The sequence below is a fragment of the Coturnix japonica genome, chromosome 7 (assembly GCF_001577835.2).
Source record: "Coturnix japonica isolate 7356 chromosome 7, Coturnix japonica 2.1, whole genome shotgun sequence".
In the NCBI taxonomy this organism is placed as follows: Eukaryota; Metazoa; Chordata; class Aves; order Galliformes; family Phasianidae; genus Coturnix; species Coturnix japonica.
The window spans coordinates 28,295,187-28,316,538 of record NC_029522.1 but is presented as its reverse complement, the minus strand read 5'-3'; the positions used below and the strand labels follow the sequence as shown (position 1 = coordinate 28,316,538).

The 21,352-nt window shown below is 42.6% G+C and overlaps 1 protein-coding gene across 5 annotated transcripts in view; it reads right to left on the bottom strand.

Annotated features, from left to right (window-relative positions):
• The window catches only part of THSD7B (thrombospondin type 1 domain containing 7B), a 461,190-nt gene that overhangs the window by 34,916 nt on the left and 404,922 nt on the right, over nucleotides 1–21,352 (bottom strand). For 3 of the 5 annotated variants that reach the window (XM_015869058.2, XM_032445654.1, XM_032445655.1), the window contains one exon: nucleotides 5,000–5,005. The exons of the other annotated variants lie outside the window; for them this stretch is intronic. In XM_015869058.2, coding sequence (XP_015724544.1) covers nucleotides 5,000–5,005 — 6 coding nt within the window. The remainder of the gene's footprint in view (nucleotides 1–4,999; nucleotides 5,006–21,352) is intronic. 5 annotated transcript variants of the gene reach the window in all.

Sequence of the window (21,352 nt, the reverse complement as noted above, 5' to 3'; positions counted from 1 at the left end):
TTTGTATAAGAAAACCAGCAGGTTTGGGAAGGGATAGGATGCCATGTGAACTAAAACCCACCAGAGGAAACATGTGCAGGCAAAACAAAAAGACAATATGCAGTTAACAGTGATGTGAAGTGATACTTCAAATGCGCTCTCTTGGAAAGCAGGCAGGGCTGCAATAATAAAGCTGTTAATACAGCATTTGTATTCTGGTGCCTAGTTGTGTCAAGCCTGTGTGACCGCATGTGGAGCCTCATCAGTCTCTCCCTGGAGACAGCTGTAGCTTTGTACGAGCTGAGCAGGGCACACACACGGACAGCAGCACGCAGCACCAGACACAAGATATCAGCAGTGCCCATAGAACCAACTCAAACCCTGCAAGCTCCTGCTCCGCATGCTGGCCCTGAGGAACACACCAGCATAGCAGGCTGCAGCTGAGCTGCTCCTTACATCCATGCAATGTTAGGACTTCCATCAAACCATCCTCCAGTGCAGAACCTTTCCCTAACCCCAAACTGAGCCTCCCCCAATGTCCTGTTGCTGTGACCAGAGAACAGAGCTGTCTGGGAGAGCTGTAGCCACCATGAGCCCTCCCTTCAGCCTCTTCTCTCTGGGTCCAACAAACCTGGGACTTCAGCTGCCCCTCACACACAACTGATCCTTTGCATCCCTTCTGTGGACCTCTCTTGGACTCAGGTTGATAGGCTCAGGCTAACACACCTGAGCCAGAGCAAGATGTGATATACACCACTCCTCTCCCCAAGCACAAACACAAAGCTGGGAAAACAACCCACTGAATGCTCACCATTCCCAAACTTAAACAAACCAGATATGCAGTGCACTTAGAAAACCCTTACAAGCAAACATCCAACAGCGGTGCAGAGATGCATGGCCACACTGCACCTCCTGAAGGACAGAAGCTAGAACAAGATTGAGGGATGGGCTGAGGGGTCTGTAACTCAGCACTGCTCGCTGTATCATTCTCTGTAACCACAACTATTCTGAGATGCATTGGCACCCGAGTCCTAAAACCAAGTTATTAAGCATGCTCCAAAGGAATTAAGGGTAAGGAAGATAGAAATTGCTTTTTAGGAGACAAACCACTATAGGTTTGCTCTGAAAAAAAAGGCAGTTCTCATTCACTCCAACACAGACTCTACATCCTTCTTGAAGTACCCTGAAGTTGGATACCTACACAGCATACAGAAATTAGCATTTGTATGTATCTATTGCTGATCTATTTCTTTTTCTTTTTTAATAGCTGATACTTACCTTTTAATGAAAGGTCCAAACATGTAACCACCAGAGAGCTTTTATGTACTTTACAGCACCCTGAAATATATTTATTTAAATGTAGGTCAGTAATAACAGTGAACTCCCAAAGGACATAAAGGAAAAAATGCACCTGCACTTAAAAGCAATTTGTAGCTATATTTTGGGTGGCTTTCCTGATGAGCACCTGCAGCTTAAACTCGAACAAGGTTCAACACTTCTGAAAATCACAGCGACTTCATATTCCAGTGAACATCAAGATTTATTGTCCCTCAAGGTAAATATTGACTCTGGTTTTCCCTCGGTCAATATTTTAGTTTTCAAGACAGTAAATCTCAGTGTTCACTTCAACTAAAGTCAATATCTGCTTATTATATTAGAACAACCAAACTGATCACTGTAGCAGTTGCCTGAGACACTGAGGACTACCTCTGCGCTATTCATTTCTAATAAAAATGGGCTAAATTCATTGCTAACGTAAGTCCATTTCACATCACTGCCCTTATACCAACGTTACATTAGATCTCATACATTGAAACAGCCAGAACCGAAGAAAAAACAACCTATTTTTGAGCAACAGAGACCACCACAAATAACACTAAAACCCTGTGAGGGCTTGAAGTAAAAAAAAAAAATCATGTAGAAAAGAGAGTTGATTTTCTCTGGTTTGGCAAGATGCTTCTTGGTAATGAAATTCAAATGTAGGTATTAAAAACGCTCCTACTGAGGCTTGCCGGCAATTTGCCCACTTTTAACACTTTCTGCGTGGCCATTTATTTCCTCAATATTGAAACTTCAAGGGGCAGCAGCACTGAGATGCTGCCATGTGCAAATGACCCTCCTTGACTTACAGCTCAGGGCCATGACTTGAAGACTTGATGACACCTGGCCTGCAGCCAGCACTTCTACTGCAGGCAGACTGACACACGTGGATCCAGAACACAGTAGGAAACAGCCACGGAGGCATCCCCCTATTACAACCACCTGTACATTTGACCTCTACGTTGCCTCCACCTTGTTCATCCAAATGTCTCTTTTTGGTGGGGTAGGTGATATTCCACCCAGGTACGACCTGAATAATTCTCGTACTGCCTAATACTGCCTTCATGTTCCATTTAATCCACAGCCGACACTTCCTAATAATGAGTTCATTTTACTTAATTCTTTAAAACTAGCTTCAAAATGAAGTACATGCTTTGTTAATTACTTAAGTGCATGTCTGATCTGGCAGATCTAAGCACACATTTAAAAGCTTTACTAAACTAGCTGTGTGTCAGAAGGAGAAGTACTTGCACATTCACAAACACTACATCACAGGACTGACCTCATTAAAATTTTAACATTAAATAGTTCTCTTTAGAATGAAATTGATTTTAATTCATTCCAGTTTGCTCATTGATCACAATAGTTAGAAATATGCTAACCACTCATCAGTATGAAAACCCATTTAACAATCGATTTTTAAGCAATTTGGATTTTGCAAAGCATCTGTTTCAGTGACGAACGCTCGCCTTGGGGGGGGTTTGAACTCTGCAAACAGCCACCAACCTCAAAAGACACTGTTTAAGAACAACTTACAGCATGAAAGTTTGCAAAGATAAGCATATGTTTGAACTACTGAAAATATGGGAATTCCTGAAATTGTGTGCCTGTAACAGTCTATAGAAGTGCCAAAATCCTTGTGAAGCAAATTCAGCACTTTTAGTTTCCGTTTGTACGCAAGCCAAGGGGGTTCATGTTTGTGTTTTCCTTTGCAGTAAGGAAAAAAAGACATCAATTAGAACTTCCATAAGGTTACGATAAACCTTCAGTGGTGCTAAAGCAAGGTTATAGAAAACCTGAGACCGGTTTGTTGGTTTGCAGCTGACAAAAGGATGGGATCGATTCTATTCTAACATCTAAGCAGAATACATGAATTGCAAGTCAGGGCCATAACTACTCACAGAAAGACAGAAAGTATTCATTCCCACATTTGGAAGCTCCTACAGAAACGGACACTTCAGCATTACTTTAAATGACTGGCCACGGTGACAGCCTTCAAAAACTCTGCCAAAAAATGATGGGTTTCCAGTGAGTAGGATGGGTGAAAACACTCACGAATCCTCTGAAGTTTCCCTAGCTCTTGATTATCTATTTATAACCCAAACCTCAAAACAGCTCAACTTTAATCCTAATTTACACATGAGAAAACTGAGGATGAAGAATTAAGTGATTTATTAGAGGCTGGAGAGGAAGCCCCCAGGGAACAGGGGACTGCAGTTGGAAATGCCCTATTTCTTGCACTAACTAGATGACAGCTTGAAATAAGATACTGAACCATTCAGATAAAGACATTTCAGGCTGGAACCATCAGAAAATGAAGCAGAGCAAAACTCTGGCTGTAAAACAAGGCAAAATAAAAGAGAAGAGACATTCAGAAAGCAGAAGAACATTTCTGCTACAAAGAAATCTGGATGCTCCACATCTGCTCACCATGGCCTTTACATGCCTTTGTTGCATCTAGTCCACAGTTACACTTCTGTAAGAATGCTTGGCCTCCTAGTAAGTCACTTCTTTTCTTCTAATGGATGATTAAATATGCAAAGACAGACATCACTGTATTTCAAATTCCTAAGCGTAACGAACGGAAAATGTCTTGTTTAAAAAGTTAATTGAAGTAAGCTCTGCTGAACCACCGTCATTACAGCAAATACCTACAGAACTAACAAGTTGCTCAGCGAGGTTTATTAATTCACGTTTACTATTACTAAGTGCTTTTACACTTCTCATGCAGTCACAAAGAACACTGAGATGTAACATGGTGAAGCACGAGTGCTTCTTCCCAGAGATTACAGCAAGAAGTTTATGTAATTAAATGTGAGACAATATGGGAGAAAACATTGTGCAAACTGTTGTCCACCTTAATTAATTCTGCCTAGAAGCTGGGAGGCTCAGAACACTGCCAGCCCTGGTGAGGAGAGGCAGCTCCCAGCCCCAACCACATCCCAGACCCCAGTGATGCCACCTGAAACCCCCACACTAATTAGGCAGAGAGTGGGAGGATGGATAAACAACGAGGAGCACTTGAGGTTTTACTGTCCCCACAGTCCTCAGACTCTGAGCAGCAGAGCTCAGCACTGCGGATGACCTTGCAGGTACCTCGCAAGCACTGGGTGTTTCTACCTGAAATACTCAGGCAAGACAATTTATTCTCAGAATTATACCTCCAGAACTGAGATGTTAATGTGGGAATGGGGCGTATGCTAGTACAAGGGGCCACTTCCTGCTTTTGATTTTAATTATATTGCTTTTATATCAAGAAATTACTGAATGTAAACAAGATATTAACAAAGGATATTGTACTGTGTTGTGAAACATGGGGGTCTAAACCAAGGTAGAAACTCATTAGTAAGAGTGGTGCTGCTTTTTTCTTTTGCTGATTCCAGAAGCAGAAGCTGTAAGTATTGCAGCTTCTGCTGTCTCCCTGTCACAAAGCAAGGCAAGCAGAGCAAATTTAAGTAGATATAAATAAATCAATGTCCTGCGTTTTTGAAACAGCACATTCTGCTGAAGCTGAAGGATGGTTTCAGGGGTAACAAATGAAAGTGGCACCTCTGCGGATGAATCTGTAACGTGGTAATAATGTTGGATCCAGTTTTAAAGAGAGGAAGGGAAAAAAGCTGATTGATGCAGAACAACATCGAAGCCCCTTTTTAGTAAATGAGAACAATCAGATAAGGTGAAGACAGATTGCAACACCAACCTGAGCCTTTGTAGATGTCCGTGTTAGCAGGGCATGACAAGCAGAAAAGGAAAGAAAATTATATATTCATTAGTTGAGCTGCTGTATGATAATAGTGAGATTAAAAAAAAAATAGCAGAATATCTGCTTAAAATAGAACTGTTACAATGTAAGGTTGCATTCAATTCTTTGATTTCCCCATCTTTCAGATCAAAATCCCTCAATAGAAATCAGGCACTTATTTGCGAGTGAATGAGAGCACGACTATGGTGAGGAACGAAGCAGAGTTCATCCAGCAATCCTCTGGAATTCCTCACTGTCTCAAAATCAGAGCCCTAGGAGAAAAATAAATCTATGAAGCTTAACTCGGAATCTGCTCAGAAACCCCCCAATTACAGAATATCAATCACAACAGATATTAAAGGCTTTCAGACATTTAAATCTTAATTGGGTGGCACCATCCCTGTGAAGCCTGTGGATCCGCAGCGGAGCGCAGAGCCCCGCCAGCTGTGTGCCATCGGCTGCGACCGATTTCCATGAATGCTATCAATATCTCAGAGTAGATTTCATTAAGGAAAAATAATTAAATGATAAAAATTCAATAACGCGGGCACACAGCGTGCACACATCCAACTGAGAAGGACAGCTGCGTGGAGACGGCTGAGTGTCCCGAGCATCACCCACTGCCTCCGTCCTGCCAAAGCAAGAGCCCTTCTGCAGGTCAAACACTTCCCCAGTGGGACCAAATGAGCCATTGCCCGATTGAAAAGCCGAGTCATCTGTCACATGAAATGAAATAAGTGCTGCTGCTAAACACAAACAGTCCCAAAGAAGCACTTTCTTCGCAGGCATCTCTACAATAGGCAATTTAAAGGAAAGATCATCAGAGCTTACTGCTAAGTTAAAAACGATGCCTCGGAGACAAAGTTTCAGCCCTGGTCTTTCTCTTAAAAGAGATTTTAAATCATTTCAAGGTCTAGAAACTTCAAATTGATATTTGACCACTCTATTTTCATGTCTTAAGCAAGACCGAATTAGCGTTGCAGAGCAGCCACTTGTCCTTACACTGGACTGACACAATTTTTTCACAGGAGATTTAAAACCGCTTAGCCGAAAAGAACAGAATGATTGATAGCCCTATAGGCAAGAAACAGAAGAGATTGGGAAATGTCAGACAGCTGAAAGTCATATATGTTTTCTGAAACACTTCCACGTGACTGCGCCGAAGGCTCAAATTGGAGACAACTGCAAAGTGCTCTGAGGGCTGCCCACACTCACAGCCACAAACTGCCCCATTTCAGGGTCCTGCAAAAGTAGCAATGGAAATGCAGACCAGCTCAGCCCTTACCGTTCCATTAGGATATGGCTGTTATTCTCCCCTCAGCCTCACTCAGCAGCTGGGCTGATTGCTCCTCATCACCATCGAGACAGAGCCGGAAACAGCTGCTCATAGGGAGAGCGGGATGGAGCTGATCGATGCGTGACGGATCCTAGGGCTGCAGATCACTCACAGCCTGATTAATAACAGGGCCTGGAAATTTCTTCTTAGAGGAGTGAGTTGCTCCACAAGCCAGGATACCTGACAGCCTGTTGCATCGTGTATTTATGGTGGCTGTCTTACTGCTGAGACAGGCGGATATTAGCAATGTGTTTCGATGCAGTGTTAACTTGAGCAATTTTCTCTGTCTAATTACAGGTGGTGTGAAGCTGCTGGCATGGCTGGGAAGAGGCCACCCTTGTGACAAGCCAGCTGAAGTCAAGCTGCTGCATAGGTGAAGGCAGACACAGTCACAGTGCTGAAGACTCACACAACCTGCAATTGCTGTGATCTGACAGGGTTGCGGGGGTTTTTGATGTTTCTTGTAGGCAGATTCAGACAGAGCAGACACAGACACTGAAGGGCCTGGTTTTAGGTACAAAATGCACGCATTCTAGAAGAGTCATGTGCTGCAGAGAGAATTCTGATCTACCTGAGACCACTCCCCAAGCAATGACATCCATCATTAAACTAAAAGTTCCTTTTAAATCCTACCCGATCTACTCAAGACACCAGATATATAGTGTTATATAATGAGAACCTAGATAATGAACAAACAGACATCTTTAGAATAAATCTGACTGCATACAACTGCAGAACGCTAAATACACATACAGCCATGCTCTGCAAACATCAAGATCTAGCAACTATTTCTGCTTGCTTTGTGGTTATTTTTTTTTTTCCTTAAGGAACTAACTTGTATCTGAATATTGATACTTTACCATGAAACAGAGCTCTTTATGTGTACCCACTGGGAGTAATGGCCTCAGTAATCAACATCAGCAGAGCACCAAACCCTGTTCCATAGGTCTACAGTGTTCAGGAAGGTTACATCAGGTCACAAGTGACTCAGCAGGTCTGGCACCTCTGCCATTCCCAGAGCACTACCTCTATGCACCCATCACTCTGAAAATAACAGCAAAAAAGGCTTTTCCAAAACAGTAAGCAAAAGGGAAAGTAGAAGGCAAATGCACATCAAGACTACACAACATAGCTGCGCTTCAGTGTGTCACACACACAAACCAATCCACCTAAAAACTCTCAGAGAAGTAAATAATACAACAGATAGTATGTGGTGTAAGCTAAAGGAAACACCAGTTTAAAGGCCATGCAAATGGCCTAGAGAAAAGTACTCGCTCAGTCTATACAGCTGAGGGTGAGAGAATGGCAGAGCTGAAAGAAACAGAGGAGCCGAGGAAAAGGGAAGTGCTGTTACCTGTTGCAGAAACCACCTAAAAACCTAACCTAAAATCAGGCTATATTCAGCAGAGAGGATGGTAGAAAATGGAAGATCACCAAAAGAGTGAACGGAAAGAAGGATGAGACAAGATCTTTATAACGGGAATCGGCTCAGAAAGTTTGGCCAGCAAGGACAGCAAACTTGAAGAGACTCTCAAAATAACTTACGGATCAATTAGGTACTTAGGAATGATGGAGATGTGATTGCACAGGATTCTTCAGAAGATGCAATGTAAGAAAGCTGGAAAGGGGGGAAAACTGCAGTGAACCACAAAAACTTTTACTCTTGGAAAAGTATTTTCATACAGACATTATATAAAAGCAACAGAAAATAACAAGGAGACTAGCAGCAGGCAGCATGGGCTTGTGAAGAAAAACCATGTGAATTCATTCTGATGTTCTTCTGCAACAGGAACAGATGCCGTGGATAGGGATGAAATGGCAGATAATACAGTGACTTTAGAAAGTCTTTTGACACTATCTCTCAGGCTAAGGAAATATGGTCTGGACAAATCTAATACTTGATAAGTACAAAATATGTTGGAAAATCATGCTCAGAATGGTTAGTAGTGTAAAACAAGCACGAAGTCTCATGCATGGCTCTGCAGAGCTTTACGTTCTGTATCCAGCCTCACTTTGGGTTTTCATTAATTTAGGGCTGATGGATTGAAAATGATTCCTACTGACTCTGCAGATGCTGCCGAGGTGAGAGGGACAGCAAGGCAGCAATCAGAGAATAAGAGAATCCAAAATGGGCTTTACAAACTGAAGGTATGTACTGGAAAAACAGGGTGATGGAGACCCACTGAATTAGATTCATAAAAGCCCGAGGACTTAATAGTGGAAACATGGGATAGGAAAATACTGGACCCTGCACAGGATCCAGAAATTGTAAAGACCCACAGAGAAAAAGTTCTATAATGTTTTTGTTTTGCCATAGTTGAACTTATATGCAACTATGGCATGGGCTCAGCTCATTAACTGTGTCCAGATGTGTGTACCCACAGATCTTTCTCTAAAACTGGAAATACATGGATTTGATGGGAGAAATGTTCAGTGGATGAAGAACTAGCTGCAGGATCAAACCCAAAGTGTAAATGGCTCAATGTCTGGATGCAGATCAATAATGAGTGGTGTCCTTTAGGGGTCAGTACTGGGACTAATGCTCTTTAATATAGTTATCAATGACATCGACAGCAAGTTTGTGAATATCACCTGAAGGATGGGATCCCACCCAGAGAAACCCAGACAGGTCGAAGCAGTGGGTCCAGGAGAACCTCATGAGGTTCAGCAAAGCTAAGGGCAAGGTTGTGCACCTGGGCCATGGCAACCATCAGCACAAGCTGGGGGACAATAGGATAAAGCCCTGCTGAGAAGGACTTGGGGGTTCTGGTGGAGGGAAGCTGGATGTGAGCCAGCGATGTGAGCCCTCACAACCCATGAAGCCAACTATAACCTGGGCTGCATCAAAAGAAGCATGGCCAGCAAGACAAGGGAGGGGATCCTGTCCCTCTACTTTGTGGTGATGACACCTCATCTGCAGTACTGTGTTCAGATGCAGAGAGGCATGGACCTGTTGGAGTGCATCCAGAGGACCATAAAAATGATCCAAGGGACAGAATACCTCCCTTATGAGGACAGTCTGAGAATTAGGGCTGATCAGCCTGGAGAACAGAAGGCTCCAAGGAACCCTGAGAGTAGGATTTCAGTCTCTAAAGGTGAGCTGTAAGGAAGAAGGGGACAGGCACTTTAGCAGGCTCTGTTGTGACTGGACAATGAAAAAATGGTTTCAAACTACAACAGGAGATTTAGATCAGATATAAGGAAAAAGATTTTTATGATATAGGTAGCAAAGCACTGGAATAGGTTGTCCTGGGAGGTGATGGAAGTCCCATCCCTGGAGACATTCAAGGTCAGGCTGGACAAAGCTCTGAACAACCTGGCTGAGCTGTAGCTACCCCTGTTCATTGCAGGAGAGTTGAGCAAAATGACCTTTAAGGGTCCCTTCTGACTCAAATTCCATGATTCTATCTTGCTAACTTTAAGAAACAGCTGAGAGCCAGCAGATGACAGCAGGATTAGTAAGACCAGAATCAAACTGATGCAGTGAGCTGTGGCATTTCCACTCTTTCTCTACAGGTAAATAATTAAAACACCAGTGTAATTAATGGCAATCTATACAATGGCAGGTCTGCCAACAAAGCATGGTATCACAGTCAGAAGAAATAGCAACGCTGAGTCACACAAAGAAATAACACTGCTGTGTCACAGCAGAGATAGCTTTAAAGATCGTCCAGCAGCTTGAAATCATGTATCTATGGTTTCAGTGCTGGCCTAACTCGCTGTTGCCTTGTTTAAATCAGGCTGCCAAACCATGTTTTGGAAACCAGTAACTATTCTACCTCATATAGAAATAGGTCAGTGAAATTACCATTATATGAAATATTTAAGAGTGCTGTTATAACACCGCCAACAGTCCCAGCTCCTCGTTATAAAAGGAGCACTGATAATGACAGAGTGGTTAAAGAAATGCCAGGAAAACAATCTGTGGTCTGAAAAAGTTGCTTTACAGTAATGAACTGAAGGAAAGTAGACTTATGGCTCAGATGAGAGGTGATAAATAGGAGACTCGATCATTTTGGGGAAATTACAGAAAAGATTTACCTTAGAAAAGGTCCTTTAAAGCCAATAGATATATATCCCCATGGCTGCAGTTAAACAAATTCATATTCAAGTTACAAAGAAGGGGACCTTCTTAAGCATGAAGGAAATTAATTACTGGATCAGCTTATCTGAGGAAAAATTCTCCTTCAGCTGAAATGTGAGCCAAGGTGGGCTGCCCTTCTACAACTCAATAGGTAGGCAGGGATCTACTACAAGGCCAGGAGCAGCTGCTGTACAAGAGGTTAGAGCAGATCACCAGCATCATCATGGTCCAACTCCGGCCTTACTACTTCTGAATGAGGAGCTCCATAGAAAACTTCTCAATCACACATTAATAACCATTAGCCACATTTGTTAACTACATACCTAGCATATAAACATTAAAGGTGAAGGGCAGTAGTATGCCTGCTTCCAGGTCCTTGCGTTGCCTTGGGTGGAGCCAACCACTCCTGGATTTATTGCTGTCCCCTCAACACCCGCAGGGCATCCTTCACCCCATCATTTTTCAAGTCTTTGCCACTTAGTTGCTAGGGTCAAGCTCTACCAGTTTTATCCACCAGGCTCTCACAGCAGCATGTGACCAGGCATAAGCACTCCACTGCTGCTTCTGGCTGACCCAAGCTCAAACCAACCATCCTGGGGCACCTTCAATCGGGAAACAGTTCTCAGTATTTCACTGCCTTTTCATTTAGACTGAGAAATAACTTAGAGATGAATGCGAGGTGGTGAGGAAAGTATCTGCTCACTCAAAGCTGCATTTCAGAATATTTATGCGTGGCATTAAATTCCTTTTGATGTTAATCATACAGACATCAGGCAGTTTACAAATGCTGTTTTTAATGGCCAAATGTTGACAGGGCTAGGCTGCATTGGACAGACATGTACCACATAGCTTCAAATGAGTACAGATCCCCGAAAAATCCATCCCATTTAGCATAAATAATAAAGGAATAATTATTTCACATGGAATAATCAAGCTACATTCTGCTACCTTCTGTTATATCAACAGGAGAAAGTGCCAAACAAATTCCCTCTTGAGCACCGTGGAAATGAAGAAAACCAATCAACTGAGTAACTGATGTTTGTACTTATGTGTATCTAGACATGGAAACATTTTTCTTAATAAAATCAAAAGATGGCAAGCGTAAGCCTGAGGTGATGTGTCCTTCTTTTTAAATAGAGTGAATAATGCTTCCCAAGGACAGCAGCTGACTTGTCAGGCAGGCACTGGACATCAGTGAAGCTGACCCAGCCCAGACTCATGTGAGCTGTGCTCCAGCTGGGGACTGCAGCAGTGTGTTTTTGGAGGGATGCTGCCCTTTGTCTCCTTGAAAAAAGCATCTGAGGGGATTTCTCTTCATCTCCACTATATCTCAGAAAACAATACTGGTGTTGACTCTGACCCCTTCTATCTAAGGGTTTCATTTCACAAAACATACAGAAGTATAAAGCCATTACCTGTAGAATCAGCCTTGGGGCATTTGCAATAAACAACCAAATACCATTATCTCAACCCATGACATCCACGGTCCCCTGCTCCCAACTGGCTTCCCTGTACACACTGTAAGACAGCAACCTGGAGCTCTTGCCACATCCAAGCCAGTGGGAGCACAAGGAGACCAGGTCATGGATATGAACACACTGTTGGCAGTTCACACAGCCAACCTGAGAGACAGGGGCCTTGATTCTCCTCTATGCCTACTGGAAATGATACTTCCATAATATCACTGTCTCAAATTCTTTGCACTTCTGACAGCAGCAAGACATGTCACCAGTGAGAGGACCGGGGCAGGGAGAATTTCAGTACTGACATAATTTTAACAGCTGTGCTTTTAAGATGTTCTGAGGATGGAATTGGAAGCCACAGCATCTTTCCTCGGGGAAGAATTATGGCAGGCTTAAAGAAAATGAGATTAGGTTCTGGGGGAAGAACATGGTGGTCTCCAGCAGAGTTGTATGTAATGGGAATTCTCCAACAGGGAAAACAAACCAGAAGTCAGTAAGATAAGCTCATCTCTGCTGTAAGCAGTAGTACATACAGTCAGACTTTTTATAGCATATCTACTTATAGCTGATGTTTTTAACAATTCTAATGATAAGAATGCATGTTTTGTTGGGAATTAGCCTCCTTGGACCAAATGCTTAGTTAATCTTTCTTGTTTTTCCCAAAGCAACTTGATAGTAAGCATTCAGACCATCTTCCACCATGTTGACTCTTTTGGATTGTTTTCTTTGCAAAACTCCATTTGTATCTGTGCTGATTGCAATCATCTCTGATGCAACCTGACTGCACCTCCACAGATGGCACTGCACTGCACTACTAACATCTCCAGTGCTGCTTCAAGCACCTTGGCAGGATGCCATGCTGCAAACCACAGTCAGGAAGACAGGAGGGAGCAAGCACACCTTCAGGCAGACCTAATGAACTCTAGAAACTCCTGAAGGAAGAATTAGTCTGCACCCATTTCAATTGTTCCTTCAGCCTGAAAAGGGCAATGTTGTACAGGTTGATTAGCTTAGACTTTCCTTATAGCCAGCTGGCACCTTCATTCTTTTAATTCCATCCCATTACTCCCAGCTACACTGATGGGTCTCCATGCTGTATATCTGCTGTCCTTTTATATTCGCTCACTCCCTCAGATCAAGAACTGCTCTGGGTCCCGCTCAGCCACAGCTACACTTTGCTCCTTGGACATTGCTCATCGCTCTCATCTCCCCACAGCTCTCCAAAGCTGACAGAGAAACTGGCAAAATGAAACATTGACACTTCTCCACAAACAGAAGCTGTGTATCTCAATATCACGTAACTGTTTCTTATTCTTCTCTGAGACAGACCTAAGAAGATTAGACCCAGCGGCTTCTCTCAGGTTCCCACAGATTATCATCCACAACGTAACTGCCACCTTGTACAGGTCTCTTATCTCCCTCCTGCACTTCCTGTCTTTCCATGTTTCTGATGGTATGATAGAGCCTGAAAAATAGCCCGAGTCACCCTATTTATTTTGCTCAAAATGCGCTCGCATTTTTCACTCATCCCATCATCCATCCATTCCTCAATGCACAATTTGGCACAATAACACAGAAACGCTTATTGTAACTGGTGCTGAGGTACTGGGGCTGAGCCACTTGGCCTCCGCCAGATCCTCTGACACAGAGATTCATGCTTTGTAGAAGTCAGGAGAAACCCATGGACAAGCCTCCATTGAATGCACAAGCTTTCATTTGGCTGTAGGAGAGCTAAATGTAGAGATATACTTATTAATGTGCACATTTTAGCATGAAGCTAAAATGCAAATGCCTCAAAGCACCTCAGAAGCCTTCATTGTACTTTCAGATGTACTAAGCAGTGGGAATCTAAGTGCCAATGGGACTTCACCCTACAGACATCTTTACATGTCAGAAGGCTGCGTGTCTGAGGATGTGGTTTAGTGGCGATGGGTGGTGAGCTGGTGGTTGGACTATATGATCTTAGTGGTCTTTTCCAACTTCTATGGCCCTGTGATTCTACGATTCCACATCTCAAACTCTCTCAGCCTTTCTGATTCTCCAAATTCTTGCTGGCATCAGGAAGCTGTTTGCTCATGTTAAATCTTCATTCAAAGCATACAGCCTCATAGGTTTAGGGCATGGAAGTTCTTGTGGGAGCAATAGCTGAGTGGTCTGGCATCGATTCGCATCTACAGGCAGGGACTGGGAGAGCTCATTTGCCAATTCAGCCCAGGATCCCCAGGGATCGAGGTCTTCCTGAATAATTTATTGGGTTCGAGCAGTGACCTCTGGTCGCTGGATTATCTTTGTGCTCAGTGACCTCTCATAACATATATATATATATTTTCTTTTTTATCCTTTACTGAACTTTTTCAGTGAAACTTAATTTTCCCTCTTCTATTGGTTTTGTTCCAAGAGTCATGTGCTGAATCTTAGATGACTGTCCTTTCCTAGAGGAATATATAGCTGTCCATTTTCCCAACAGCAGCACAGCTAATAAATGCACAGCTTAGAATCACAAACACCAGGGATAAAACATTCTTGAACAAAGTCAATATAACTTTCCAACTAGTTCAATACAGTATTACTTTCAGTATAATAAAGTCTTATTTTCAAACAGTTATTTATAGGGATTTCATCAGCTTACCTGGGATATTATTTCATCGTACAGAGCTCCTTTCTCCTTAATATTCAACCTAAAACACCTCTGGAATCAGAGCTAAAAAACCAATTTGTTAATCTGATGTTTTAAGTGTCCAATCTCCAGAAGGTCCAAGAAATACAGAGGTTAAAGAATCATTCTACCTTAGTGTTCCTTCATATGGTGTTTTAAGAGATCCTATGAGGACAACAGCTTTTAGCAGCAAGTTTCACTAAATGTAGATTCAATTTGTGTGGCCACTCGTGACTACTTGAACTCCTGCTTGAACAGTTTAAGAAATGGCCATCTCCAAGCTAACAGTTTGCTCCCCGACATCGTGCTGCAGCCAGCTTACAAAAACCCTTGCTTTTCCTGAGCTGCTTTTCTAAGCATTTTAAGCTCCTGTCTACTCATGGAGATGATGCTATGTATAGCAAAGGCATTCCCTACCTGCGAGCAACTCAGGTTCAAAACACCAACCTCACAAATGACTCAAAGTGTCAGATGACTGCAATGCAAATAGTCAGGTGCATCATCAGTATGGTCTGAGTGCTGTAACTTCAGAGGCAGGAGAAAAGGAGACCAAAACACTGACCTATGGAGGAGCCAGTGATTTACTCAACTAAGCATCACCTGGTTGTGATTACTAACTCACCACCTTGGGTGGACTTCTCTGTGTGCAGCCTCCAGGAGACACCTACCACAAGCTCTGCTAATTGGCTGGGACCAAGAACTGCTGCTGATAATGTGCTCTGTAGGCCTTTCTGTAAAAAATCTATCAGAATGTCAGCTAGAAGTTTAGCCCTCAGAGATTTAAAAAACAAAAAAAGGAAAAGCATTTATGAGTTTGACAGTACTGTGTTGTAAAACGTAAAGGAAGTAGTGATGATGGCGTGGGAGAGACACACAAGAGAACCACCACCAACTGCAGCAGATCCAGCGCAATTACAGCTGGGTCAGCCACCAGGCAGCCACCTGCCTGAGGTTTACCTTCGCTCTAATGGAAGACACTGATTTCCCAGGCATCATGCTGACATATTTTAACACAGGAGAAAGTGGCGAAGCTCTATTTGGATGCCTCCAGGAGGATTCTTCCCAGAATCCAGTTTATTTCCTACAGACTGCCTATGAAGAAAGAATTCAGACGTAATTACTCAATACATTCCCAAATTTTTGTACGGTGCCAATAACTGAGAGCTGCATTTGGATGCAAGAAAATAAATTCTGTCATGTCTATTTCTGCCAAAAACACTAGAGGCCCCAGGATAGAAAAATAAAAGAAAACACAGCTGCTCTCAATACAGGTAAGACATTTGGCCAGTAAAGATTGCATTGTACTTCTTCAAAAAACCCAAACCACTGTCTGAATGGCTCAGAAAAAAAATAGGTTTGGCCACAAACACTGTCAAACCCTCTAAGGACGCATCTTTCCAGAAGTGACTGCTGCACTGCAACTCAGTATTGAAGATAAATGTAAAAAAAAAAAAAAAAAAAGCTTTGTGCATCAATGCAAAAGTCTGCGTTACACAGATCAAGCCAGCTCTGCAAGAGAAGGAGCATGCAGGAAGCTCTTTCCAAAATCAGCTTAATACTAAGTTGCAGTTTCATTTTCCTACAAGTAATGAAGCAAGAAGGAAAAGAAAGCCATCAGAATTGTGATTAAAAAGAACAGGAAAGAACATTTACCAGGTGTTCAGGTTCTCCACCTACCCATTTCTTTCTTCTTGTCTGACACTTTCATTCATTCTAAAAATACATTAATAAGATCATGGATCATAACAATTAAACAGGAGGCATTAAAACCCTGTAATTTAGATTCTAGGTAAGGCTTGTTATAGGCACCCCACCACCTTCTGTTGGCTGTGCCAGGCTGTCAATCTCATAGTGATGGGGATATCTCCACAGAGTCTCTTCTTCCCCCCTCTCCCACCCCTCCCCATAACCTCCAGCTTACACTACCCTATGGGCTAAGCCATTCAACATGCCTGGCTTTGTAATGGCACTCAGTAATGTGGCAGCTATTCTGTACAAGAATTCACTTTCTTTCAAGATGGTGCAGCTTTTCTTCTAACCCTGTCATGCTCAGCACTTCAGTCTCACATTACGTGTCCTGTGTGCTGCTGCCATCAACAATGAGTTCAATGCAGTTGCTTCTATCAACACTGGAAAATGCACTCAGAGGACTGCATGGAGAGCAAACTACTCAGCTACCTCCATTACTCAGTCTTACCTGAGCAAGGCACCAGGGAATGTCAGGAGCTGCTATACAGCCTCAGGACAGGAGTTCCTACACACATAGGAAGCCAGTCCAATGTCAGTGGTAAATCAGATGCTTAATTCTTGTTTAACTTGTGGCAACTCTGAGTTGATCCTCAAAGTGAGAAACACCATGCCAGGAAGATAATGAGGGCCATCAATCATCCATATTTAGCATTATTTCTAGTACATGGAAAAGGAAGGAGAGCAGAGAGACTGACAGCTGCAGGTCACATATGGGGAAAGGCACCTTATTACTCAAGGTGTACCAACACACGGACAAGGTCAGATAAACCATCAGGAAAAAAAATGACACCAAGAAAGGGCAAAAATCACGCTTCTACAGGTACAGAGTTCAACATGCTGCTGTAGCCAAGCAGGGGCAGAGCTTGGTGGGGCTGGCTGGAGAGCTGCAATTCCTATGAGAGGCAGCTGTATGTAAAAATTCTCTCCAACAAATCGCCAAGCAGCGAGTTCAGCAACTCGAAATGCAGAGATGCTTGGCTGTGCCTTACAGCGGTCCTGCAGAGGAGCTGAGGGACTCCGCTTTTCAAGGAGAGGTTTGAGTTCACGCTCGTTTGACTCTTACACAGCTTACAAAATCACAATGGAATATATATACTTTTTTTCCCTGATATGGAAACCAGAAAGCAACAGAATTACAGGCTGGGTGAGATGAACACTAACTGCTGTGTGGAAGACAGCGCTTCAAAGGCAGGAGGAAGGAAAAATAGGAGCACATTTCTTGCTTCTGCCGAGTATCAGCCAAATTCACAGAGCTGGAGCTGCTCTCATTTTTATTGCTTTCCCGTAATTCTATTAGAAAATCACTCCTCACTCCCAGAAGTGTGAGATATTGCAGAACTGGATCTAGAACATTTTAATGACAAGAGAATAACAATTACAGACCTTCAAGCTACTCAGTATGCTGCGCAGGTACAGTCTGGATTACACACTTCTGCATGTGAGCTTGGTTTTTGATTTGGATGCTTTAAGTTGTGATTTCTGGGACATATCCTGCAGTACCTTATAGTGCACTTTACACTGCAGTTATTGAACTCCTCCTCTATCTCTAGTCTTTCAGCTTTGATTTATTTATGGAAAACTTCTTTTTTAATTAAAGTTCCTAAAACTTGCTGCCAAGGACTTTCAAATTTAAGGATTTGATTTAAGCTACCAGAAAAAGAGGCATTCAAGATCATGTTAGGATCCTGGTTTCTTCCTTTCAACACTAAAGGGCAATTATATCTCTGTAATAGTTTTGCTGAGTATTAAAGGCAGCAATTATTATGGGGGCATTTTAACTATCTGAACATTAAAAACTTAAATGCACTAATCATAATTCCACTGCCATATTAAAACATCACATGAGTGGAGCAGGAGCAGCATTAAAGCTAAAGCAATAGTCATTAATCAGTATTTAAAATAAGACTGTTGCCAAATTATCTCTTAGGTTTAATTTTCTTGAGCTGTATCATCCCATGGAGAGAAGTCAGGAGTATAACCTGACATATTACTGTTCTTCAGAAGATTATTCCTCCACTGGCAATTGCTCACCTGCATTAGCTGGCCCCCGCAACAGCGCTAGAGCTGCTCCTCCAGCTTACAGAGGAGATCAGCGGAGGCATGAATGTCAAATTAAATACCCATCTGCCTTCAGAGCCAGCCCAAGGCTGCTCAGTAATATAGGCAAAATTGAGTGAGTTATTTTGGTCCAGCTCTACAGGCTTCAAAATTGAATTTGGTGGCAGCAGCAGAGAGACCCTAGAGAGGGCACAGAGCCCAACAGCAGCCAGAAGAGGCTCAGGAGGTGAAGGGGAAAGGAGGGGAACCACTATGCTTTAGAGAGCACAGTTTCGGGGCAGCTGTAGGAAGGGTGTACCTGTTCTTACGTGAAGCACGCCCAGCTCAGAGAATGTCACAATTTCCCACCTACTTCTGTACTTCTGAAAGATGGTAACTTCTTTCTTCCTGCTTCCTTGCAAACACTTCTCGAAGAGGAATTTCTATCTGTTCAGACAGGAGGAGTGCATCACTGCCTGCCAGAGCACATTCCAGCGTGGGAATTGCACCAGCAGCCACCAGGTGCCACCCAAAATTACAGCCCTAGGTTGGCTGGTGAGGCAGAAGGATGTGCACTACCTGCCTCCATGTGCACTGATCCTGCCAGAAAGTTACTGGGGATCCCTGTGTGGTGTCAAAAGCTTGATGTACAAACAAGGAACAAAAAGCTGGTCTCTAATTCAAACATGTCACAAGTTGTTTTATATATATTGCACCAAAGAAAGACTACATAGGAGTTAGCTGATCTTTGCTATGCCTTTCATAAGTTTGCTCCCTCCACTTATCGTCCTTTTTATGGGGCACCGGAGAGCCATCTCTCAGCTCTCCTGCTTTTCTTTCTTCCTATCTTGTCTGTGGCTAATTTTATCTCCCCCATGGCTTCAACTTCCATTTTAAACTAGCACTTACACTGTCATATCTGAAGTGTTGCTCTCCAGCCAACACATTATTTTAGCCCTCTTGCTCTCACTTCAGTTGTCCCCACTTCACTCTGTCAATGACACCAGCACAGGGCACTCATGCCTGAACTTCTTTCATACTTCTATTTATGTTGCCCTCCCTGGAATACTTAACTGGAATTAATATGAAATATCATTCCCCATTCCAGCTTTTAGTAGTTTCTTAAGATCCATTTTTACTGTGAGGCTCACCTCTCCTCCTAAAGCCAGCCAGATATGGCATCTAGGTTGTATCACTCTCTGCAATTTCAACTGCTGCTTTTCATACTTGCTATTTCAAAAACAACACTGCTAAAAACAGTGTCACCATCACATTATGCCCACTATACCATTAACCTGCATGACTGAATTCGCTCAGCACTACTGCCCGTGTCTTTACTCTTTGATCCTTTCCTATCGGTTTGTCATTCTATTTATTTATTTATTACATTTGGTTGGATCTAATAGGAAACCACTTTTTGGGAATCAAATCTGTTTTATGTGTGTACACAGCAACAATCTCAGTGAAGGCATTACCATAAAACTCATGAGAAATAGCTAGTTCCCTTCTTTAATCCATTTATCCTACTGTGCCTTCCAGTAATCAAAATAAAGATATGTCTGTGGGACCCAGCAAAGAATCAAATTTACATAGCACGATAAGACATGAAACAGTTACAACCACAACTGCTTAAGGATAATTTAGCCTATTATTCCCTTCTGTGTTATGTTGATGTGTTTGGGCTGCTTGTAGCAGCTGATGCACAGGAGGAAAAAAAAAAAAGCATTTTATGTGACAAACAGAGGAACACTGCTCTAATTTGGAAGAGTCCTGAAGAATAAAAATAATGGCAAATGGAAAAGGAGAAGAGAATGCAGTTGTACTGGGGATCTGGATGCTCATGATATTTGTACTGGGACCAAATCCATTCTTTTTAAAAAGCTGTGATCGTCACATACCATACAGATGGACTCTTTTCAGCCCAAACCAGCATACAAGCAACGAACCCAACGTGGCAGTCTTTACTCAGACTTCACGCTCATTAGTCCTCTAGATAAACCAATCTGACCTGACTGGATTTTCTCACCTGTTAGGAAACACACCTATAGCCTAGAAAGATCTTCATAAGCGTGGTCTCTCCTGCTTCAAACTTGTTATCCATGATGAAGCATGCACTTCATGAACGTCATCGCTATTTTGCAGTGAAGCACTGCCCGAGTACAGCTGAAGTTTAGTCTAAGAGAGTACATACCAAAAGTCATCAATACACTCAGTGACTAGGATGTGGAATGAGCACCTGAGGTAGGAGACCGGGAGACAAATGTGCAGTCAGGACCACCATTTCAGCTCCAGTTAACTTTCCAGTTGGGTGCACTTGAGACACACAAAGACAGAATAGAGACTTTTCCACTGATGTTGGCCACTTTGTACTACTCTGTGACCACGCGTTCCCAAACAAGTCTGTCAAGCTTGACCTTCCAATGTTCAGCTCCTTGAGGGCTAAATGGGAATAAAATGACCATGGCATTTTACAGCAGATCCTTTTTCCTAGAGTTGCCCTATCTATAAATGAAGACCTTTTAGCAAACTGTTTTGTGTGGATCTATATCTTATCTGTCCTTGAACTCACAGCTAGCAAGCCTGAAAGTGAACATTTCCAGATGGCAAACAGGATAAACCAATGACTAGAAGCTATTCTCAACCCTTTCTATGCTATTAAAAATCTTTACATATTTATTCTTGTTTGCTATGCATTATATCCAGTAATAGCACCCAGACCACTAACTTGTAAAGTTCCTTTTCCCACAGTACTTTAGTACCTCATTTTACCTATGACCTCCTGGCTGGTATCACACATTCTTATTTATTTTTCATGTGAACTAACATTCACAGAGCTTATTTAATTACAAGGTGAAAAACCTCCCTCATCAAACACCAACTGCCAACATCTCTACATTTCCACATGATGATATATGCAGCTGAATTCTTAAACTTATGTATAATTTAAGGCTAAAGAGTGGAAAGGTTGAATATTGAGTATAAGCAA